This window comes from Heloderma suspectum, chromosome 11 (assembly GCF_057233095.1).
Source record: "Heloderma suspectum isolate Gila_16-S chromosome 11, 16-S_ref, whole genome shotgun sequence".
NCBI classification, from domain to species: Eukaryota; Metazoa; Chordata; class Lepidosauria; order Squamata; family Helodermatidae; genus Heloderma; species Heloderma suspectum.
This window is the reverse complement of record NC_139468.1, coordinates 41,590,449-41,615,694: the sequence shown is the minus strand read 5'-3', so window position 1 is coordinate 41,615,694 and position 25,246 is coordinate 41,590,449. Positions and strand designations below refer to the sequence as shown.

The 25,246-nt window shown below is 44.8% G+C and overlaps 1 protein-coding gene across 1 annotated transcript in view; it reads left to right on the top strand.

The window, feature by feature from the left end:
- ITGA11 (integrin subunit alpha 11) overlaps positions 1 to 25,246 on the top strand; it is a 121,457-nt gene that overhangs the window by 60,682 nt on the left and 35,529 nt on the right. The window contains exons 9-20 of the mRNA XM_084816385.1: positions 992 to 1,157; positions 1,917 to 1,987; positions 6,552 to 6,696; positions 7,342 to 7,490; positions 8,480 to 8,620; positions 13,053 to 13,256; positions 13,906 to 14,036; positions 17,367 to 17,533; positions 18,548 to 18,690; positions 20,426 to 20,536; positions 21,202 to 21,287; positions 21,953 to 22,160. Coding sequence (XP_084672511.1) covers positions 992 to 1,157; positions 1,917 to 1,987; positions 6,552 to 6,696; positions 7,342 to 7,490; positions 8,480 to 8,620; positions 13,053 to 13,256; positions 13,906 to 14,036; positions 17,367 to 17,533; positions 18,548 to 18,690; positions 20,426 to 20,536; positions 21,202 to 21,287; positions 21,953 to 22,160 — 1,722 coding nt within the window. The remainder of the gene's footprint in view (positions 1 to 991; positions 1,158 to 1,916; positions 1,988 to 6,551; positions 6,697 to 7,341; positions 7,491 to 8,479; positions 8,621 to 13,052; positions 13,257 to 13,905; positions 14,037 to 17,366; positions 17,534 to 18,547; positions 18,691 to 20,425; positions 20,537 to 21,201; positions 21,288 to 21,952; positions 22,161 to 25,246) is intronic.

Sequence of the window (25,246 nt, the reverse complement as noted above, 5' to 3'; positions counted from 1 at the left end):
TATTGGGACAGGTGGGCAGAGTTCCCTCATGCGAGCTCTGCCGACCTGCCCCATTCCAGAAGTGAGCATTTTCGTTCATTTCCAGTTGCCCAGAAGTGCTAAATCTTCGTTCTGCAAGCAATTGGTGCCGCTTGCAGATGGGAATGGCAGGGTGCAAGAAAACTGGCAGGGGCGTAAGTGCCCTGTTGGATTCTGCCCCAAGACTCCTTCCATCAGAGCAAGATGAGTACTCATGTGCAAGCAGGTCCTCCCTCCCCAATTATACAAGGGGATTTTCTTTTAGTTAATTGAGTGTTGCAGGGAATCAAGAGGAGACTGGTCCCCTAGCTTTCCATCTGATTGGTTGGGTTCTCCCCCAGCCCTCCCAATGAATCTCCAGAGGTACCAAGGGTAAGTTTCCCAATGTTCTTTGAGTCTTCCTGGAATGCAGCCTTTCCGGTGCTGGGATGACCCAGGCTGTTCTGCGTGAAGTTACTATCTGCCTTGGATATCATATACTTCAATTACTGGATATATGTTTTCTTTCTTTTAATGAAGCTTAAGTGTTCCTCCATTCTCTTATAGTGATTAAATAAATCTGCTATTTTAATTTGAGTTCTGAAGTTGATTTTTTAAATACATATTTTTGCATAGCAATTGGAACTGGTTTTACTCATGCTGCCTTAGCCATTTTGCACATGCTCCAAGCTTTGAAGGAGAAGTCCTGGGAATTACAGATTGAACTCTGGCTGCCTATAAACCAGGCGGGAATTTATGAAGAATGTTCCCTCCTCTGAGATCACCATAAACACCACAAGTCTTTCCTGCCCAGACCTTGGTCGTTTCAATGGGAAATGCATAAGCAACTCCCCAGGTGTAGGTAACACAAAGAGCAACTCTTAGCCTGGCCAGTCTTGGAGGAGGGTGAACGTGCAGGCGCTCCTTCATCATTTTGCATTTGAAAACCTCACCCTTGTATGTTTTGGACAAATCTTTCTGTTTTCCCATCCAGGTTCTTGGTTATTACAACAGAAGGGGAATCAATCCTGAAGCCTTTCTGAAAGAAATCAAATATATAGCAAGTGACCCAGACGAAAAACATTTCTTTAACGTCAGTGACGAAGCCGCTCTTAAAGATATCGTAGATGCTCTTGGAGAAAGGATTTTCAGCTTGGAAGGTGCACAGCTATCCAACATCCCCAGTCCTGCATGCTTCTCTAAAGCGCCTATCCCATTTTCAAGGGCAAGTCACACTTCAATCCAGCCAAAGTTAAGCATTTTTAAGCCCCACTGATTTCAGTGGGGGAGTTAACCATGTGGTTAATTTTCTCCAACTTAATTCAGTGGAACTTTAAACTGCTTAACTTTGGTTAGATTGTGTCCTTAAAGAGCAAGATTCTAACTACAGTGTTCAGATTTGTGGCTTTCAGGTCCAAATACGTAGGCTAATCCAGAGATCCACGTGCACTCAGAGGTGCATCCAAATCCCTTATATATGTTAGGGTCCTCATTCATTTCAGCTGCAGGAGTTTAGCCCTCATATGTAAATGGCCAAGCTCTTTTCCTTGAGATGAATGAGGAAGTCACTACAAGAAGTAGGGAAATTTCATGCACAGAATTCCCATACCTGAAACTGATGATTGAACCGAGGTGTGTGAATTTATGTGCAAATTTGTTCCAACTTTTAAAATGTATACTTTTAGATTTGATTAATGAGAGTTTGCTCATTTCCTGTTTCTCATTTGCTGGGACCACACTGGATTCACAATTCTCCATACTAGATGGCATAAAGTTTGTATCAAGCACTGAATGCCACAAAATTACAATGGGAAGCAGTAGTTCATTATGTTTCCTTTGTTTTTTCCTTATTCGGCATCTTGCTGTTCTTCCTTAGAGAGGGTCTGATAATTCTTCAAATGCCTCCATTTTGTCTTCAGGCACCAACAAGAATGAAATATCCTTTGGCCTCGAAATGTCCCAGACTGGATTTTCATCACATATTGTTGAAGTGAGTGAATAACACTCTTGTTTTTGTCATTTCCACCCATGATTCATGTGTCTTTGGCGTGTGGCTGATATTAGTGAGCCTAGAAAGCTTTTGATTTCTGATGTACGAGTCCATCAGAAGACCTATTTATGGTAGCAGAAGATACCTGGATTATTTGTGTATCAAGAACTGGAGGCAATTCAAGATTCCCAACTCCTCTGCGGGCTGAGAGAGCTAATTTCCTGATGCAATTTGAAAGAAAAGCTATGAGCAAGTATCTAGAAACTCTCAAATGTGTTTGTATTCCACTCTTTATGGAAAGCGATACCAAGAAATGGCTCCTCCATTTGTTTTTGACAATGTGTTGACTGAAAATTGAGATGAAACCATTCTTTGGCATCTCTGGGCTAGATTTGTTGCTGGAAGAACTGCAGCACAGGCAAACCTTGCTAGGGCCAATTCTACAATGAAGCAGCACGTCAAGAGAAAATGCTTGGCTGTTTAATTTACTGTTTTTTGTTTGTTTATTAGGGGTGGGGAATCTCCATTTGGATTTTCAGCCACAACAAGCATCTCTTAGTAAACTTGTTGGTTGTACGCGTCCCTCAGTGCCTATTGGCAGAAAGGCAAGGTATCAATATAGTTAATTAATTAATCGATTGATCAATTAATTAATTACTACGAAGTGTCTTCCAGAGAAAGTCTGAATTCTTCTGAAGTGGGACCCCTCCGTCCTGTGCCACACATAGGCAAGGGTGCTGGGGAGCAACTCTTGAATCAGCCCTTGTAGCTGCATGACATGCAGAAATTCAGCTGGTGTATCTTTCCCCCATGACTGCATCCCTTTGATAGATTAAGCCATACTGGTGGCACTTTTGCCTGGCATAGTGCTGCTAAAGACACTGGAGTCCTGGCCATATTGACAGGAAAGGTCCCAGCCCTACTTTCAGCTGATGGTACGTTTTGGCCAGAAGAGTAGCTTTGAATTGAAATTGATTTACTTTGCTGTTTTCACAAGGACAAGGCTGCTGTTTTTTTTTAAAGTTGTGCTGCCAAAATTGAGAAGTCTAGGGGAATTGGCAGGTCCTGGAATATTTCACTTGCTGACTTGGCAAGGACTTCCTTGCACATTCCCAAAGCCCTTTAAATACTGGATGCTTTTCAAACTGTAGCTAAAATACAGATTATAGCCAAGTGTGCTGGGCAGTTCTAGGTAACAATACCAAGAGCAAATGCCAGTGGTTAGATGCCAAAGGAATCTATGCGGGTGGTTTTTCCTTTAGAGTGACAGTCTGAGACTGGGGTGGGGTCTCCATGAATGATTCACTCCGAGCCTGCTGCGTATTGAGGTCATTAGGGATACATGACGTCGTGGCCATCCAGCAGCTGCCCTGGAGCTTACCAAGGGAAAAACCAGATTTCCTGAGACTGCTTAAAGTCCAATTCTTTTCCTCAAGTCGGGTTCTCCCTGGTATGGTTGCTGTGTGCCCCAACCCCCGCGTTGACCTCGGGTATGCTAGCCCTGCCCAGGGGTGTGCCTTTCACTGTGATGCCAGTCAAGGGGTGTTTCCTGTTGCTATGTTTCCCAGCACAAACCAATTAGTGTCTACTCAGAAGTAACTCCCATTGTGATCAACGAGGCTTCTCCCCTGAATGCCCACATCAGAACTTACAGAGCTCCCCCTCAATTGAGATAGCACAGTTTAAAGCCCAAATTCCCTAAGTGCTGTAAAGCGTCATCTCGAGGCTCCGATTCTCGATTGTTTGGTTTATTGCCTTAGGAAGTAACTCCTTCACACCCTCGTTATAGAGATCCTGGGCAGCATCGGGGGCTGGTTTCCCATCCCTGTGCTCTCCCCACTCCCCTTCCCAGCACAAGCATTACTTCTCCTTGGAAGTAACTCCCATCGTGCTCAATGAGGCTTGCTCCTAAAATGCAGGTGCATCTGGAGCTTCAGGGGAAAGGAGAAAGTGGGGGAGAGCAAAAGCCTCTCTTATTGGTTGAGCAGCCCCTGCCAGTCAGATGATGTTCACTCCAGCCCCCACCCCCATCAGGAAGTATGTTCTGTGAAGCGATTTTTACTGGTGCGAAGCACTCGCTCATGGAGCCCTGCGTGGGCCAGAGTGCAGCGAAGCTGATTCCTTTTTAAAAATCCGGTACTCCTCCATTCACTTCTACTTCCGTTGTTGTGGAGACATGGTCTGGGACATGAAAGATTCAAGATAATTAAAGGAAAACTGCCCAACCACTCCCAGAATTACAGATCTGATTGTGTGTAGGATTTCAAGAAATTACAAATCTAATAATGCAACCACCTAAGAGGGTGAGGAGAGAAAGCTTTTGCATGGAAAGCCTTTGTGAGGTGTTGCCTAGCAACAGGAGAGAGTAGGCCTAGCTGGCTCCCTCAGAGGAGAAGGGTGAGCAGCTCGAGGATTGAGGAAGACAGCGAGCCCTGTTTTAGAGTTGTGCGTGGTTCATTAAACACGCCGACGACCCAGCCTCGCTGCAACTGCCCGGTACAGCTTGAATATTCAAAATAGGACGCGCCACGACCCCTCATGGCTTATTTAAGCCACTGTGGGCTGCAGCGATCGTGCGAACCTGGTCAGAGAGAACCTGCTCTACACAGCACAGTGAGGATGTAGAATTTCTTTAAGAAATCTAAACTCCACTTTTCCCCTCCAAAAAAGAAATCTCTCAAAACATCTTACAAAATATAAAAAGTGTAAAAACAACAACTGAGAATTAAAACACATTTACAGCAGCTGAAAGCAGCAGCAAAGACAAATTCCACAAAGAATGGCTACCAGTCATGATGCCTATATGGGACCTCCGGTATCAAGAGGCAGTACGCTTCTGTATACCAGTTGCTGGTGAGCACGAATGGGGGAGTTGCTGATGTCCTGCTTGTGGGCTTCCCATTTGGGCAGCCGGCTGGCCACTGTGGGAGCAGAGTGCTGGACTACATAGCCTTTTGGTCTGATTCAGCAGGACTCTTCTTATGTTCATAACCAAAACTAGCAAATAGTAAATAAAATTAAGCAGCAGCAGAGTAAAATGCTTGTCTTCATTTGCGGGCAGAACACAGATAAAAGGAAAACATCCTAACTTCTTAGGCAGGGAATCCCATGTATGGGGTGCTGCCGCCGAGGAAGCCCTTGTGCACATTCCCACTAACCATGCCTCTGAAGGCACGGGCACACGTGAGAGGAGTGCACCGGCTGATCTTAAAGGACAGGCAGGTTCACAGAATCTTGAGATGACTGAGTAGATGGTATCATGTCAGGCAGCAGGTGGGGGAATCACATTGCTCCTCTGTGTTTGTTTGTTAAAAACTCCCTGCAGTTAGAAACTAGAACAGGAGACCAAGCCTAGAACGTTTCCTTGCAGAGAGGTTGGTTTTGTTTTGTTTGCAAGGGAAAGCATTACAAAAAGGGATCCCTCACCTGCAGCCTGAGGTAGTACAGTCCATTCTACTAACTCAGGACTCTACCACCTCATTTGGCTACAGGTGTAAGCGAGGACTTCCCTGAGAAAGCTGAGGTGCTTGGTGCATTTCAGCTTGGGCTAAAGTGCTGCTCTCTGAGGAGTTGCCCATCCTGTGTCCACCAAGATAACAACCCTGGAGAAGGAGTTGTCATAATTCTTGCTGGGCATCCCTCCAAAACCATGATGACTGGTCCCAAGACACCACTCATCTCAGAGAGAAAGACAATTTGTCCCACTTGGAATGCTCCACCCGAGAGCACCTGCTGACACCCCCTCCCCCCATGGGGTTGGAAATAATGCCCAGAGACCAAAGGAATGACCTCTTTCTTCCTCACACCTTGGTTTTGGGAAGTGTTTTAGACTGTTGAGATAACCTCATGTAACATGGTTTTGTTTTGCCCGGTTGAAATATAAATACCTATTTCCAAATTAAAATCAAACCATTGGCTTGAAATGGCAGTTCTCATTTGGGGAACCAATTGCTTTGTAACATAAGAACATAGAGCAGCCATACTGGATCAGATCAAGGGTCCATCTAGTCCAGAATTCTGTTCACACAGTGGCCAACCAGCTGCCCACAGGAAACCCACAAGCAGGACATGAGTGCAACAGCATCCCCCTAGAAGTGACCACTAGAACACACCTGATCTGCTCTGCATCCTGGGGAAGATAGTTTTCTAGACACTAACACGCTAGGCTTCAGGAATGACAGAAGCCTCTCTAGAGCTTCATTTATCCTGCCACTGTTGTTACAACCATCGCCAGGTCATGCAAGTGAATGAGGAAGCGGGGCAGGGGTGGGGAGTTCTTTTCTGGTTCAGATTATAATCTAGGTTGGAGAATAACTGGGGGTGAGGGGTGGGATGGCGCTTATTTGGGGATAGTTTACAAGTTGGAAAACTTTGTATCTTGAACCACCATGACCCAGTTGTGAGTGGCATCTCTAGTTGAACTGGGAACATTACAGTGTAACGCCACTGTGATGCAGCAGAATTTTAGATTTGTATCATGAAGAAATACCCCTACAAATGTCTTAGGAACTGCCAGTAGAAGGTTGGCTCCTTGTCCAACTATCACCTTTTCCCCCATGAGTAGGATGGGATTCTGCTTGGAGCTGTAGGTGCATATGACTGGAATGGAGCAGTGCTCAAGGAGACCAGTAGCGGCAAAGTTGTTCCTCACCGAGAAGCCTACCTCCAAGAGTTTCCAGAGGAGCTGAAAAATCACGGGGCATATCTAGGTAAGAAGAACAGCTAGAAACTGCCAGGCAAGAGAAGAGTGGCAAGCTGCTGTACACAAGCAAGGGCTCCCCTTTGCGGCTCATGCCACACTGTTGCTTAGGCAGGGGCTGAAATGCCAGCAGTTTATTGTCCAGAGTACACAGGCCTCTGGATCATGGCGCCCAACATCTGCAGAACATATCCAAACATCTGCAGTGTCTGAGAGATGGAGCATCTATGTGCTGAGGACTGTTTGTTTATTTATCCATTTGTTATAAAAATGTATATCCCATCTGCTCCATACTGTTAGCCAAGCTTGCTAACAACTATAAAAACACAATGATATGTCATATCAGAAATATTGCAAAAATGTAGGAACAAATAAAAAACAGCAGCCAGTCATAACTAAAAGCTAATAAACAGAATAACAGAAAACAAATACATGACTCAGACTAAAACAAAGGCCGGCCCGAACAGAAAGTTCTTTGCAGCTTGGTGGAAGGCCTGTGAGTGCACCATACAGGCCTCCCTTGGTCTTGATTGTAGAATATAGACCAGGGGTGGTATTTTTTTAATTGTTATTATTTTGGTAATGGACCAGAATTACACTGTCTTTAGCTGACTCCCTCTGCATAATATGCTGTACTGTTGTCTGTGTGTTCCAGGTTACACTGTCACCTCAGTAGTGTCAACAAGACTTGACAGGATGTATGTAGCAGGAGCGCCTCGGTTCAACCACACAGGGAAAGTGATCATTTTCACAATGCACACCAACCGGAATCTCACCATCCACCAGTCACTAAAAGGAGAACAGGTAAAGAATGCCATTGGGGACCGTTGCTTTTGGAGTGGATGGGGCTGATGAATGGGACTGGGGTTCTAAAGGGTTCAGAATATCCAAACAGTTCAATTAGTCCGCTAAAAGGTGGATTGCTTCACAGGAGATGTGTCCACCATAGCAATTAAAATGCAAAGCACAGAATTTAACATCTGTAGAATCTGCAGTACCATTTTTAAGCAAGCAGATTTCTCGCCTTCATAGCTGCTGAGATAAGCTTGCAAATGTGTGGGCCAATTCCTGTAGTAAACGGGGGCAATGAGTTCCAAAGGTTAATTGTGGATGCGTAGTGGGAGCCACCAATAGGACCTGTCCTCCAAGTATTGATTTGATGGTTTTTAAAAAGCCTTTTATGTTTGTGGACATCACAGTTTCCTGCAGCAATGAGTTCAATTGGTAGGTTATGGGTTGTATGGAGAAATACTTCCTTTTGCTTGTCATAAGCCTGTTATTTTTAGGTTTCAGGGGGTGACCTTGAGGTTTTGCATTTTGAGAAGCTTGAGAAAGCGAAATTGGGTTAGAAAGCGGTGCCAAATCCTTCACATAATTCAGTATAGACACAATTTTGTCTCTAAAGGAATGCCACGCTGGAAGTCAGTCAAGAAATTGTAGACTTATAGACTGTCCTTTACTTGATGCAAATAGGCTTGAATCCCATTGTAAATAAATTAATCATTCTTGCCATAGACTCTGGGCAAGAAAAGATTGAATAAGCAGAAAGTAATATCATAGACAGAAGCAATGAATATGATCCTTAATCTTCCAGGATCAAATTTTAATCTATAACTTTTTTCCAGGAGAGATGTCTAGACAAGGCGATGATGGATTGTTTCCGTTTAGAAATACCTCTCGTTCCAACAGTATCATTCCAGATACCATTAATTTCTTGGAAGCATGTGAAAATATCGAAAGAGACAACACTCTAGTAGCACTCATTCCACACATATTTTTCTATCTTTTTTCAGATTGGTGCCTATTATGGAAGTGAAATCAATTCTGTAGATATTGATGGTGATGGGGTCACCGATATTTTGTTGGTTGGAGCCCCAATGTATTTCAGTGAAGGAAGAGAGAGAGGAAAAGTGTATGTCTACACTCTAAAAGAGGTAACGTACTTGGTCTTGTGCCCACATAACAATAAAAGTCCTTCTTAGATTTCCCACCTCTGTAATGTGAGGGCCAAACAAGACATGAAGTTACTTGCATAAATGCAATTAATGTGCACATTTTTGTAATATAGAGTGCAGTCTCTGGACTGTGGGGAGTGGAAAAAGGGGAGTTTCAACTCTCTCTCCTGCCTCTCCAAAGGTGTGATTTGCATTTCAAGGGAAACCTCCACTGCAAAAAGGGAACAAGTTAAACTCTCCCTCTCCATCTGCTTGATTCCAAGGCTGCTCAAGCTTCCCCACAACTATTAGTTACATAACAAAAAATGTGCACATTAACTGCATTCACCCAATTAACATAATGCCTACTTTGGCCCTGAATGTAAAAAACTACATGGATAGAATGAGTATTTCATTTTAAAATGTGTGTCTAACAATATGCATACTCCATATTAGGACAATACCTTTATTAGGCCAACTCTCAGGTCACCAAAATTATGCATCTTTAGACATTTCCAGATATTTTTATCAGATGTTAGAAAAAGCAGGGGCAGGGGGTGGGGTGGTATGAAGAGGAGTGGGGGACAGGCTGACTTGATGGTGAAGTCATGCAGCCTGCAGGGTCAGAGTTAAGATGAAATGTGGGAGGAGGCTGCAGACATTTAAATTAGAACTCATCAGGTGCTGTGATGGTTTCAGGATGTCCCTGGGACTGTCCCTAGGACTGCCAGGATGGAGAAGAACAAAAAAAACAATGGCTTAAGAAGTTGCCCCATTTTTTTAATTATAAAATCAGGCCGTCACTCAGAACTCTCTCCATCCTCAGGCAAAACACACTGGTTGCTTGGTAGGTAGAAAACAGAAGGAGAGAGCAACTAGAAACTAATTTTAGATGGTGAGCTAGCTAAAAAGTCTATAGGAACCACATTGGGTAGCTTTACCTAGTAGCTGCAGGGGATGAGACCTCAGAGCATAAAGAATCACCTTAAGGTGGTATAAAATCCTCTGCCTCCAGCGTTGGATCCCACTACTGAACAGTTACATTCTGCATTTTCCAAGTCACACCAAAAGCAAAGGCAGGTTATTGGCCATAAGAACGAAATCCAAAATCTGTATTATGGCAATACCTTTATTAGGCAAACTCAGAAGTCACCAAAAATGTACAAGCAATCTTGTATCTTCATCAGGCAAGGTGTTACCAAAAAATCTTCATCAGGCAAGGTGTTACAAAAAAATGAAATGGAGAGGAGGAGGACCGTGTAAGCCACCTTGAGCTCCTTGCAAGAGGAAAAAAGGTGGGATATAAATGTAATAATTAAAAAAAAAAAGACAGGTTCAGGAAGGAGAGGAGAAGAAAGGGTGGCAATGTTGAAGTTATGAAGCCTGCATGGTGAGAGTCTTAAGATGGAATGAGGGAAGAGGTTACAGACTTTCAAATTAGGTTGTACCAAGTGATCTGCTGGTTGCAGGTTGCATCTGGGGGGCTGTCTTCATGAGCAATTTAGTGCGAAATTAGAGCAGTCTGAGTTCCTTTGCAACAGATGATGTCATCACCAATCCATGCCAACCAGCTGCTTCCCTCTTGAAAAGCCGCATTTTTTGAAACTCCCTTTACTCTGAATTTTTTACTGAAAGAGGCTCTCTGGCGGTTTTGCCACAGTGTGCCACGTCCTTCCCACATTAAATCCAGGGCATGCCTCTGTGGCATGACAGTGACATGGTCAAGGGGGTGGGATGCCCCATTCCCTCTTGTTTCCCCAGTGGAAGCCATTTTTCCCATTGAGAAAATCCCCAGGAGTGCAGCAGCGACCCCTCACATTACTGCAGTACTGGGGATGCGCATTAACCTTAGGTAGCCTGCTTTTAATCTTTAACATATCGCCCCTTCTGTACATGTTTACTCAGAAGTAAGAAATAAATCTCGCTCCCCTGCAGTGAAAGGGTTAAAGGCTAACTTTAGTAACTCCCCCTAAAGCGCTATTTTGCTTTTCTGATGCTTTTTCTGATGCTTTTTCCCCCCTGAGCTTTTTCTTAAATCACTGTTTTGATGCTGTGCTTCTTTGACATTCTGTACTTTCTCTAATGTAAAGTCGTTTCTCTGTTATTATGTAAAGTCCTTTCTCCGCTTTATTGCAATCACAATCTTTCAGGATTAAAGGAGCTTCTCATAGCAAGCAGGGAGAAGGAGAAAGGAAGAAGGGGGTGGGGTGGGGTTGGAAGCAATAACTCCAGGGCAGAGTGCTGGAATGGGGCAAAATTGAAGGGCTGAGCTGCTCTCAGGAGGGGCCTTCAGATGCTGCATTCAAGTGCTAGAATGCGGCGAAATTGGGGTGGGGGGAAGCTCCCAGGGGAGCCTTCAGATACTGCACTGGAGAACTGGGGATTTTGGCTTCTTCGGGGAAATCTGCACACATGGGGAAAATTAGTTGCTCTCTATTCATAACAATGTAGTAGCAGGGGGGAGTCTGGAAAGGGGAGGGAAACAAGCCTCTCTCATTGGTTGAGCAGCCCCTGCCAGTTTGATGACATTCAGTTCTACTCCCCACACCCCACCCGGAAATATGTTCCTTTCAAGCGCTGTGTAACTCCTGAAAATCAGATTTTAAAGGTACGGTACACTCAGCTCATCTTGATACCGCCAAGCGGAGCTACGAAGAAATCATGTCAGACTTTGAAGCTTTGGGAAGGAAACTCAAGAACTTTGGGGCCCAGATAGTTTTCTCATCCATATGTCCAGTAGTTAGAAGAGGGATAGAAAGGGAACGAAAAATACTCCGGGTGAATGACTGGCTACGAAGGTGGTGCCGACAAGAGAGATTTGGATTCTGGTCCTTAATGTTTTATTTCTCCCTTGGCCTCTTGTGACTGCTCTTCCAGTTTGCAGTATACCTGGGCTTTCTTCACATCTAGCTTTTATCCTGTGATTGAGATTGCTCCTTCACGGAAGTTTGCAGGCTCTTTACATGACGCCGTGACCCTCCAGGCCATCTCCTGCACTAAATGCCCTTTGTTCCATTTTTAAATAGATAGCAGATAATGAGCTACCAAATCACCCCGTTGTGTTCTGTTCGAGTTCCCTCCATGAAAAGAGGAAAGGTGGCAAGAAGAGGAGTGAGAGCAATGAAAGACAATGGAAGACTCAGATACAGGGAGAAAGGGGGGGAAGGGGGGGAAAGGAAGCCAGTGAAAAAGGGAGTCATCGTGATCCTGCATTTAAAACGGAAGCAGGAAGACCCATTTTAAATGCAGGATTTTAGGCTGGTGTAGAGATGCTCCCGGACTTCCTTTTCTCCTTGGAGTTCCTTTCTACCTGGCCATTGGCTTGCTCCCTCCGCTGTTTTATTCAAGCAATGACTCAAAATGTCTGCCTTCAGTCAGGGTTATCCTGGTTGATCTCCCCATGCTTTTCTGTCTTGTCTGTTTTCAGTTCCTCCAGGGGTCTTAAGGCCTGACCTGTACAGATTATTTGGTAAAACCATTCAATGGACTGTAGCCCTTCAGACTGCCAGTGGGTAAGGTGGCCAAATACAGAGGAGGACAAGGTTCCTTTACCTTTAATAGTTGTTTAGAAAACTGGTCTATACAAACAGCAGATAACTTGGTAAAACCATTCAGTGGATTGTATCCCTTCAAGCAAGTGTAGCTTGTCAACAAGCAATGGTAGGGAGCCCTGTCCGCTTTTGCACTTAGCCACCCTGCCGGTGGGGGGATTGCAGCTTTGAATGGTTCCCCATCTAAAATAACCCTTCCTACACATCGATGTTTGCAAGAAAAGGTACAGCCTGGCCTTTGCTCTAACATGCTCTTTTTAGAGGTTTTAAAAATCTTATTTATGTATTCATTGAAATAATTATTCTCTGCCTTTCCATTTGAAAATAACTCAAGGCAGCTTACAACAAATATTAAAACAATACAACACAATAAGAGCATTTTAAAATGTCAGAAAAGGGAATAGCAGATAAAAAATGCCATACAAAAATTCATTATCAATAAAACAATTATCAATCAGCGGGCCAAACACCTGCTGGAAAACAAAACGTCTTCATGAGATGGCCAAAACCCACCAGAGAATGGGCAAGGTGAACCTCTCTGGGCAGGGAGTTCCAAAGCCTCAGCATGGCCACAGAGAAGGCTCTCTCGCACATACTTGCTAAGACCTCTTCACTTTTATGTGCTTTACAGCACAATCCTATGTTATTTACTCAGAAATAAGCTCCATTGCTTAGGACTGCAGTGTTATTATCAGGGGGCTCACTGCCCTGGATGCACCCCTTTCTTCATCTCTTGTCTGTTTTTTTCTGAGCAGAAACATAATTGCACATTTCATTTTGTACATTTTGGTTAGGAGATGGGGTAACTGTCAAGGGTGATTTGCGAGCTTTCCCACTATTTGCTGGTAACTTCTTTTCTTCATTTTGTCCTGTCTTTGAAGGACCGATTTGTTTCCAATGGGACTCTGAAAGATTTGCCAAGCTACCAAAACTCCAGGTTTGGTTCCTGCATTGCATCTGTCTCTGACTTGAACCAGGACTCTTACAATGATATTGTTGTAGGAGCACCTCTTGAGGAGGAACATCAGGGAGCAATATATATCTTCCATGGCTACAAGGAAAACCTCCTACGGAAATATAAGCAGGTAGAGTTAATCTGTAGGCTGAAAAGAGAAAATAATAATATTGTTAAGAGTTTGGGGGCTGGACAAGAGTTCATGAAATCCATGGCTTGTTCTAGGTGGCTGGGTGGTTTGTAAACCATCCTAGCTACCCACCCTCGCCAGGTTCGGACATCATGACAACCTGGGCCCAGTGAGGGTAATTATGCTAATTAGGTGCCTTGTGACTGGCACACGCGGGGAGGGAAAATAACCCACTGTCACTTATTTTCCCTCTATGATCATGCAAACCCTCCCAATATCTGGCATCGCCCATCAAAGGAGCTCAAGCAGCAGGGTTGGAAAGCATCTCTGCCTGAGACCCTGGAGACTGCAGTCAGTTAGGATAGTCAGCACTGGGCTGAATGGGTCAATGATCCACCCCGGTGCAAGGCAACGTTATGAATTAATGTATTAATCAAGTAGGCTTGGTTAATACCTACTACATACTTCCTACATGTTATATGCTGGGGGGCGGGGGCGCGGAATGCTAAGGAATCTTTCCTTCAACAGCACACAGATGAACATGCAGATGTATTTTGGATACACCCTCTTGTGACAACAAGCCATCACTTTTGTACAGGTATGTTTGTGTCAGAATATTGAACAGGTTTTTCCTTCTGTAATTTTGCAGAGAATAGCAGCTGCTGACCTTTCTCCAGGCTTAATGTATTTTGGGTGCAGCATCCATGGGAATTTGGATCTGAATGAAGATGGGCTCATAGACCTTGCTGTTGGCTCACTTGGAAGTGCCATACTATTATGGTTGGTTATGTTGAATTTATGGCTGGTTAGAGCAATTTTTGAAGTAAAACTTGTTTGCAGAATCTGGCTACCTCTCCAGTCTCCAGTCTCATAAATGTGCATTGTTGAGAATACACAACTCCAAGAGATCAGAGCAATGCCCTCTGCCTGGCTAGGCTGTACGGAGTGTTTTAACTGTTCTTATTAGGGCTGTCTCCCTGTTAACTCTTAGTTGATTAATCATATTAATTTAATTAATTAAATCTGCATATATTTTCCTATGAATATAGTAATAGTTTGGAAGAAAATGGCATTTTCTCTTTGGTTTTTGGTGATGCACATCTGTCACAGCAGGCACCATCTTAGAAGAGCCCTTTCTTTCCTTCTGCATCTCACTCACTGGGGGGTCTTTGGATGATCATGGGAGTAAAAGAAGCCATGGTGGCTTCTCCCCCTGCGTGTGGGGCACGCACAGCTGCGATTTGCATAATTACCTGTGCAGTGTCGCACAGGTTGTCAAGCCATCCAAACTCGGCATGGTGCACGGTGGGGGTGGGTTCTTACCCACACCACACATGTGTTGTGGTGTGGGTAAGATGCCACCCCCGCCGTGCACTGTTCTGGGTTCGGACAACATGGCAACCCTCACTACATCGCGCGGGTAATTACACAAACCGTGATCGTGTGCACAGCATGCGGGGGGGGGGGGGCAGAGGGAGAAGCCGTAATGGCTTCTTCTACCCCTGTGATCATCCGAACCCAGTCATTGTTTACATGTTTTTCTCTCTATACCCATATGGACATAATGACTGGGTTTGCACAATCACAGAGGGAAATCATGGTTGCTTATTTCCCCTCCCCACGCATGTCGGGGTGATAAGCATACTGCAGACAGCACATTTAAAAAAACACAGCCACTGAGCTCAGCTTGGCACCCCCCCTTCACATCAGTTTGGCACCCCCCGACCAGCTCATCACCCCAGGCAACAGCCCAGCTCTCCCATCCCTAAAGCTGGCCCTGTCTACTCAGAAGTAATCCCCACTGAGTTCAATAGGGTTTGCTCCTAGGTAAGTACATGGGGATGGGATTGCAGCCATAGGCTACAAGCTTATACTCATTGACCTGAGAATAAACTCTGTTGAACTCAGTGGTGCCTATTTCTGAGTAGATAGGTATAGGATTGCACTGCTTGTCTTTTAAGGTTCCACAAGACACTTGGTTGTTTTTGCTGCATCAGGCTAACACAGCTGTTACTGCCCTTCTGGAAATTCCATCCTGTGTGTGAGAGAAAGAGAAAGCCTTGTTCTAAGGGCCAGGCTACATGCTCTATTAAACACACTTTTATATTTTATCTTGAAGGAAAGGCAGCTGTGTAGGCACATCAATTTCCTGCTGAAAATTGCCCGCCCACCCATCGGCTGCTGTTTGCCCCTGAAGGTGCCAGTTATTGCAAACAGCACGTTTGGGGGTAAATAACAGCCAGGGGCAATGTTCAGAGGGAAACCAGCATGGGGACCCAGTCCAAATCAGAAGGACAATCCAGACTGGGGGCTTGTGAGGCAGCTTTTCCTTCATAATAAAAGTGGTCAGCTTATGCACACTTTTTAAAAAGTGTAAGGGAGCAATCCTATGGCTGCTAGACAGCGGTTTCATGGCCATAGGATATCTGGTTTTCTGGGAACTGGTCTCCCACCACTTCCGCGCTGCCTTGGAGGCAGTGCAGAACAGCCCCGTCCTCCATGCTCACAAGAGGAGTGTGGAGTGGCCGAAAAGGGACATTCCTGGAGGGCGTTCTGGGGCAGAGAGGGCAGAAATGCCTGTATGATACATCAGTGTGTTGTACAGCAGCCTCCTCCCCCGCTCTGCCCTCCCGCGGCTAGACAGCTGCAATCAGCTGTCTAGCTGAAAATGCAGGGCAGGAGAAGCGCGGAGGGAACAATCCCCTTCGTGCTTCTCCTGCCCTGCATTGGGTAGGCGGTCGCCTCCGAGTTCGGAGGCGGCTGCCTATCTGTATAGGATTGCGCCCTAACATACTGTTTACTTTGGCCCTAAGACGGCACTTGCCGTCTGCAGTTCTTAAAAGTACTCCCTCCCTCCCTCCCTCTCTCTCTCTCTCTCTCTCTCTCTCTCTCTCCACGCGCGCGCACACACACACACACACACACACACACACATTTATCAATTAATTGGGGAAACTTTTTAATCAGTTGAAAAGTTTTAATAGATTAATCAAACTGATAATTAGCTACGTGCTGTAACCCTAGCTCTTACTGTACTTTCTCAGTCATCCTCAGCATATCCCTGTGAGATAGAATAGTCTTAGAGAGTGCCTTGCCCAAGGTCACCCAGTGATCTTCATAGCAAAGTGGGGATTTAAACGTGGATTTCCCTCATCTAAACCAGAGGTGAAATTAAATTGGAGGGGAAATTATTCAGCAAGTTTTGGTAATGTTACGTCTGCTTGCAAAGATTTCATTTATATTCTAATTAAAATGTCATTACAACATTTCCAGCAGTGGATGATGCTGCATTTTAAATACTTTTGAAAATCAGGGTGAAGAATACTGACTTTTGCAAACTAATACTTAATGCAAAATTTGCCTTAATTCTAAAAATTAGCCAATTATGAACTGATGTGCACTCTAATCCAGACACATCATCCTATCCACTGTGCCATATATAATCACATTGTTAAGGTTACTGAGAAATATTTGGTGAGTAGCACAGGTGTAACTGACCCAATGCCTTTAGAATGCTCATGCTGGAATAACACTTCACCATGGTTAGCGCTATGGTTTGTTGCCTTATCCCTGATTAAGATTCCAAAGGCACCATAGTTTAGATGGCTGAGTTAAGCCCTGCCTTCAGAGCACATGTGTAGGAAGACCCCACTGAGATCTCCCTGTCCTCTTGCAATCAGAAAGCTTGGAGGGCTGAAGAAATTGCCTTAACCATGGTTTACTCATTACAAAGATAAGACTTTATCATGTTTAATATAAAGCCACTTCAAACCATGAAATAATTCAAAGGTTGCATTCATGATGAAGACTATGAATATGTATTCCATAATAAATGTGTTAGTCATGCTACAGGACTCTTTGTTGTTCAAACCATGGTTTCATGTATTAGTTTCCACTAAAGGAAAATATACCATGGTTAAGTGTTACATCTACATATAGCCTAGGTGACTTTTTCCCCGCCCAGTTCTGTCCTACACAACAAGAGCTTTAAACAACGCTGTGTATCTTGCAGTGGTGACTCTAATTGAAGTACCAACCCTGAGCCACATATCTGTACTGGTAATGAATTTCTGGGATGGCTCAGGACAGACTTTGCTTCTTTTCTGTAAGGTCCCGCAGTGTTGTCCAAATAAATGCCAGCATCTGGTTTGAGCCATTCAAAATCAACATCTTCAACAAGGACTGCACACGGAATGGAAAGGACGCCACTTGTCTGTCTGCCTTTGTTTGCTTCACCGCCATTTTCCTCTCAACTCATTTTCAGATGGCAAGTGTGGGTAAGTGACAATCCCTGCTCAACCACGTAGATTTTGCTCTCACCACAAAATGACGGTGCTGCTAGCCTCCAAAGAAATGGCGGTTTAATTTCTAATGCACCCCTGCTCTGGAGACTCAGAACAAGCAGGTAGCAAGAGACAAAACATGCACAGTTAGTTAAAACTCAGTAATACATCTATAAGAACTGGTATAGCTAAGAATGTGAGCTGGGAAATCTCTCATTCAAATCTTGCCGAGACCAGTGGTTTTAGGTAGCCACCATCTGTCAGCCTCCGCACTCCAGTCCCTGTCCCCACATCGGTGGGATGGGGACAATAATACTGGTTGCATTGATTTCAGTTGGAGCCCTCACAGCTCACACTCTTATTCGCTACACTACGCAAGATGTGTGAATGAACAGTGACTATTTATTCCCACCCACACCCCAGGAAAACAGGCAATTTAATCATAACTTGCTGTGAGTACAGACATGTTTTATTACATAAGAATATAAATGCTTCTAAAAGGCAGTTGTAACAGCACCAGAAATACTATCTTCCCACCGCATAGATGATGTCCGAATTTGCTGCACAGTATGCTGCACAGTTCCAGATGTATAGCAAAAGACAACTAGAGATGGAGTGGCTATTCCTCGTTTGTGCATTCCAAGCACCTGTGCTTCTTAGGGATGCAAGGTGCCCTTTGAGTATTAGAGAATATAGTTTAAAATGTGGATTCTAGGCTCAGAATGGTTCTGTAATTTACTGTGTTGTATATATGCTTTTGATATGCTTTTGTCCTGTGAGCTGGTACGTCGGGTTGGATGCTGGTTTTATTCTTATTTTTTTATTATTGTGCTCTTATTTGTATTTTTAATGCATTTGTTCTATGATTGTTTTAATTTTTAGCTTAATTTTTTACTTTTATTGTCGTTAGCCACCTTGAACACCATTTCCTGGTGAGGTATAAATTAAATAAATGAATGAATGTATGAATAAATATGTAAATATCTTTGAATCAATCAATTATTTCAGCATTGAATTACAACATCACCATTGATGAGCGACGGTATATCCCACGAGCCCACCTAGATGAAAATGGAGACAGGCTCACCCACAAGGTGGCCACATTGTTTGCAGGGCGAGAACACTGTGACAGGCTCAATTTTCATGTCTTGGTAAGTGCTTGGAACACTAAAAGAGGGACGTTTTGCCAGCATGGAAAGAGAAGAATAGATGAGTTTAAAATAAATAAGCAAATTGCTCCTATTTTGATGGAGGAAGAAAGATTACCTTTATACCCAGCTTTCTGTAATGTGTCCTACAAATAAGTCAGCAAAAGCTACTAGCTTTTTACTAGCCAGTGTGCCCATACATACTTGCGTTTAGCCATTTGTGACCTACAAGAAAGGAATAAGCAATATATCTCAAGTTTCCTGGGGGGTGTCTCCACGGTCAATTTGCTGCAAGCTGGCTCCATTTCAAGGTTGTTTGGGGCACATGACATTGTGGCCATCCCGCAGCCGCCCTGGAGCTTTTTGCAAACAAACTGGATTTCCTGAGACTGCTTAAAATCTGACTGTTTTCCTCAAGTCAGGTTCTCCTAGTATAGTTGTTGTATGCCCCAACCCCCACATTGACCTCGGGTATGCTAGCCCTGCCCAGGGGTGTTCCTTTCACCATGACCCCGATCAAGGGGTGTTTCCTGACCCTGTGTTTCCCAGCACAAACCAATTAGTGTCCACTCAGAAGTAATTCCCATTGTGGTCAATGAGGCTTGTCCTCTGAATGCACACTTCAGAATTTACAGAGATCCCCCTCAGTTGAAATGGCACATTTAAAAGCATATTCCCTAAAGACTGTAAAGCGCTTTCTCAAAGCTGCGATTCTCTGTTGTTCGGTTTATTGTTGTTCAGAAGTAACTAATTCGCACCTTCGACCCTGCACTGCACTGGGTTAGAAAGGAGGCTGGTTTCCCATCCCTGTGCTTCCTGTCCTGTCTTTCCCAGCACCAACATATGTGTGTCTACTCAGAAGTAATTCCCATTGTGGTCAATGAGGCTTGTTCCTGAAATGCGCACTCCAGAAGTTACCGAGATTCCCATGCATCGAAATAACACATTTAGGAGCCTTAATATTGAAGCTGCATGTCTTTGATGTTTGCTTCCTTGCCTTTTGGAAGTAATTAATTTGCAGCTTTGATCCTTTGCAGCACTGGGAGTTTCAGTGGAAAGGAGAAAGGGGATTAGAAAGGGGGCTGGTTGGAGCCACGGTGCTTCAAGTATTCAGGGGGTTCACTTTCCTAAAGGCTGCGAAGCACTATGTTGAAGCTGCTTTCTCAGCTGTAAGGGAGTAAGTAATGCAAGCTTCAAAGCTTCGATTGTTCACAGCATCAGGAGCTTCACGGGAGAAAGAAGGCTGCACCTGTGTTTCTTCAATGTTTGGTTTGGAGTAATTAATGCAAAGCTTCAAAGCTTCAATTGTTCGCAGCTTTGTCAGCTGTAAAGAAGGACCAGGGAAGCCTCTTGCATTGGCGAGGCAGGGGGGAGCCTCTCACATTGGTTGTTCAGCCCCTGCCAGTCTGATGATGTTCACTCCAATCCTTCCACCTCACCCAGAAATATGTTCCTGTGAAGGGACTTAGAATGGTGCAGTTCACTCGTTCGTGGAGCCCTGCACCGACCAAAGCTGGCTCCTTGAAAAATCCGGGTAAGCCACCATTGGCTTCTCCTTCCACTGTCATGGAGACACCCCCCTGGTCTAGTTGCCTGGGGGCAGTTCTTACTTGGCAAATACCTTTTTGCAAGCTTGATGTTTAACTTTAGCTATATAATATCCTTTTTTTTTTTTCATTACTGGGCTTGGCTCTTTGTCCAAACCGAGGATAATGATGATTACTTGTTCCTTGCCTAGGATACGGCGGATTATGTGAAGCCTGTGACTTTCTCCATTGATTATGCCCTGAATAGTCCTGACAATGGTCCAGTAATGGATGACGGGTGGCCAACCTCGCTGAAAGTTGCTGTACGTAAAAGTTCATTACATTAGAGTGAAGGTGGAGGCTTGAAAACATTGTGGTGAATCGTGTTCACTGACCGCTTTGAGCAGCATTTCCCATTGTCCAGGGCCAAGGGCTCTTTCAACAGAAGAGTTTGGCCTTCAAGAGCCAGAAGCCTGAGAGCAAGGATGGAGGTGGGCTGGTGGTGGGGGTGGTGGGGGTGCTGTTCAGGGATGTGTTGTGCACAAAGGAACGCGGGGCAGCAGAACAGGGGCCAAGGGGTGTCTTTTGTACAGTGTTAAGTGTACTTACAGGAAAAAGTGGCTTAACATTTGTATAAACCACGAAATAGTAATTTGGCAGGCTGCCCCTGAGCATATGAAATAAGGGTATGCCTATTTAGAGGTCTCCTGGCTCTCATTTTTCACTCCAAGGGAGAACTAACTAAATTACCAGTGGTCTTTACAGATCAGTTTGAGTAACCAAAAAGCAAGAAACATGCTTGGCCCCTGTCTTTGTGGGCAGATGACAATCCCAAATCTTTTGTACCATTTCAGTGTTTTAAGGGGTATTGCATCGCATTTTGCACTTTGGGTTACTCAGAGACGTTAACGATGCCTAGTTTATAAAAATCCTCTTCATTGTGCCATGTACAAAATGAGAATCGAAACATTTTCCCTCTATCCCATAGGTACCTTTCTGGAATGGATGTAATGAGGATGAGCACTGCATTCCCAATTTGGTCCTTGATGCTAAAACCGATATTCCCACTGCCATGTGAGTAGATAATCTGGATTAAGGATCCAGGAAATAATGCCAATGAATGTGAGGGATTGGGAAACCAGATTGCAGGTTTAGTTTAGGTCTTAGAGATTATTGTGAGAGGTCACCCTGAATTTGGGGATCTCTTTCTTTTCTCTTTGCCCCTGAGCAAGTATAATCTTGTTTGCAGTAAACAGCATATCCAGTGGCAAAGAGCAACATAGGAAGGGATTTGGGGTGAGAAACTGGACTGGAAGCACAACACTGTATCAGGGCCCCATAGCTGCTTTTCTTTCAAAATAAAAGTGGCAGTGTTAAGCAAGGTGTTTTTTTTAAAGCATTATTCATGTAATGTGTAGTTTAGGCTCATCTCGATATCCAGCTTGCAGAAATACATTAGGTACACCCTTCTAGTTAAAAGACCCCCAGGACCACAGCTTCATGTAGAATCTGAATACTCATACCTTCCTTGCTCCACTCCCACCCTGCAGCCAGCTGGTACTGCACCACTGCCCAGCTCCTGGGCATGCCCGTCTCTTGGTCATGGTGTGTGAGACCAAGGCACTTCGGGCATTGATAGGCTGGCCCTGACTGACAATGGGAACCTCCTTTGCAGATCGCTGTGGGAAGGGCAGGCACTGCTACTTTGGCTGCTGCTTTAATGTTTGCTCTTTTCATAGGGAGTATTGCAGACGTGTCCTGAGAAAGTCGCATTCGGATTGCTCCGCCTACACGCTGTCTTTTGATACCTCCATTTTTGTCATAGAGAGTACCAGGAGGAGGGTGGCTGTAGAAGCTACACTGGAGAACAGAGGAGAAAATGCATATAACACCGTTCTAAACATTTCCTTCTCAAGAAACTTACAGTTTGCAAGCTTGATCCAGAAGGTAAGGAAACCCTTAAATACTCTCTCACAGGGTATCTCTCACAACCCTTAAATACTCTCTCACAGGCTTTCACATTAGCTGGACGAAGGGCTAAACTAAATGTCATGTTATCTGCATCTTTCCATTTAATGACCGGGTTTGGACAATGAGTCACAACGCCCATGGGCGACAGATTGAATATGCAACCCCCACTTGGGGGTTGTCGTGTTGTGCGAACCCAGCGAGCATGGGTTATGCGAGGGTTAAACAACAGACCATGGGTTACGCGGGGGTTGTTTAATCCTCACATAACCCACGCTTGCCGGGTTTGTACGACATGTCAACCCCTGAGCAGGGCTTGCATATTCAAAATGGTGGCCACATGCGCCCTGCCTATCCTGTAGCCCCACCATGGGTTAAATAACCTATGGTGGGCTGTTGTGTGAACAACCCCATTGGGTATGTTATTAAAAATGCAAGTAACAACCAGTTTGGGGGCTGATAATTATCAGAATCACAGCAATTGAGGAGGGGACATTTAACCCAATAGTGCTGCAAACAGCAGCTTCAAATAATAAATTTTCATCAGGGTTAAATTTCTCCTCCCCACCAGCTGCAGTCTTGATATTTGCTTTTTTAACAACATGCACATTCACTGCAAAGATGCATTTAATGTCACATTCAGTTTGGCCCTGAATGCTTCATTACATATTACACATCAATGCATGGAATGAAAACCGAAAGGCCACGTCTTTCCCTCCACTCCATGGGGGAAAAGAGACAGGTTGGAGATGGTTGCAAGGGAACAATAGCGGGTGGCAAAAATATTAAGCTCCCCCACTACTGCGTGTGTGCAAATCACCCTCTTCTGGAGCTATTTTGTCCAGAATAGCCTTCCCCTCCTGGTGTGCATGGCAGGCAGCGTGGCATTGGCCAAGCTGGTTGAGGTTAATGGTAGTTGCGGTCCAATGTATCTGGAGGGCAACAGGTTGGGAAGGGCTGGTCTAGAAGAAGCAGCCATCAGGTTTTCATTAGAGGAATTCATCTGTAAAATGTAGCCCCACCCTCAGAACCTAAAGCATCTATAATGCATCAGTCAGCCCCTCTGCATAGTTCTGCATGTGGCACTGCTCTCGTACCAGAAGTGTTTGTCCTATCTTGTTCTTGAAGGAGGGTGTTGTCTCTGCTCTGGTGTAAGCATGTCCAGCAAGCCCAGAGGGGGCCTTCGCCACTGGTGTGTGTGTACATTGCCCTGACTTTCTGCAGTCTCTGGTCACCTTCAGGGTTACTCAACTTTGCCCCTCATTTTCCCCCACCCAACTTCATTCTTTGCCTATAAGCTGTGTCTCAGTTATCCAGTCCCAAAGAATAGATGGATCTCCTGGCAACTGACCTTGCTCAGCACTGGAAAAAAATAATTAGTTCTTCCCATGGCCTTGTGACTTGATCACAACTAATCATTAATTTATGGAATTCACTGCCACAAAATACAGCAGTGATTTTTTGTCAAAGGTTTGGACAACTTCATATGCCATATACTTGTCCCAGGAGAGTGCAACTTTCCTCATGAGAAAAGTCAGTGGAAATCTCTCATTACCCAGTGATCAGTCTTGGAGCAAAAGATCTTCATGGAGAACTAGTTTGAATGCTTGTTCATAGAGGCTGTGTTTCCACCAGTGATTTACTCCAACCTGCCTGTGCCGTGGGATCTCTGTGGTTCCATGACGTCGTGGCCATTCAGCCCCAGTGTCACATTTGATCTCTGAAAAACCACTGCTGAGTCTGACTTTTCCTGGTTATGGCGGCTCCATTACTGACGTGTTTCCACAATCGCACTGGGTTTGCTGTCTTAGCCCTGCCCGTGGGGCGTGTAGCCTGGCCTTTGTGGGTGTGTCGCTCTGACCTCAGAGACCCAACCCTTTCCCTCCCTGTTTTCCGGAAGTTTCATTGCCGTTTTGGAGCAGGATGCCGGGGGACCAACTTTTAAAACATCATTGAAAATAAGCACCAGAACACAGCCCATGACCCCAGTCAAGGGATGTTTTCTCCCATTGTGCTGAATGAGGCTTGCCCTCTCAATGACCATAGAAATGACAGAGAAGCCCCTCAGTTGACACGGCACATATCAAAGCCCTCAGTTCAAATGCGGTTAAGCGCGATCTGGAGGCTTCGGTCCATTGCCCTAGGACCTAACTCCTTCACAGCTTCCAAGTAGAGATCTTGTGCATTAAAATGGGGGCTGGTTTCTGTCTCTTTCCCACAACTAGCCCATTAGTGTCTCCTGAGAAGTAACTCCCATTGCTGTGGATGAGGCTGAGATTCCCCCTCAATTGAAATGTCACACATTAAAGCCCAATGGTTTACATGCATTTAAGCAACCAAAGACCAGGTGGAGGTCCGGTGAATTGCCTTAGGACAAAAGTACTTAGCAGCTTCGTTATAGCTATTCTGCAGGTTACAATGGGGGCTGGATTCTGTCTTTGTCTTTACTACTCTCTTTCCCACAACAAACCCATTACTGTCTTGTCAGAAGTAACTCCCATTGTGGTCAATGAGGTCCTCTGGGTTAAAATGGGGGCTTGTTTCCCTCTTTGTGTTCTCCTCCCCGCTTTTCCCAGCACAAGCATATGTGTGTCTACTCGGAAGTAACTCCCAAGCCGCATTTCAGGCTTGCTTGCTCCTGAAATGCGGGAGCATCTCGACTTTCAGGGGAAAGGAGAGGGGGCGGGGAGAAGGGGAAAGCCTTTTTAAAAATCCCGTAATCCTCCATTAGCTTCTCCTTCTGTTGTCCTGGAAAAACGGCTGAGGAGGCGGGAGCACTGAAGGTGTGTGAAGGAGAGGGGGAAATGATCCTGGAGGGAGCCGTCAGGCAGAGATGAACAGATGCACACATAGCACCATTTTAGGAGCAAGAAAGAAAGTTTAAAGGGGTGTGGGATGCTCCAGAACAGCACTTTGATTTTTCGCCACTTCATTAATGCACAATTGTGCTTTAAATCCCCGTTTCGGGGGCAACAAGGAAGGTTTAAAGGGGGGGATGCTCCAGACACAGTGCTTTGATTTTTCGCTCCTTCTCTAAAGCAAAACAAAAGGGCTGGGAAGGCAAG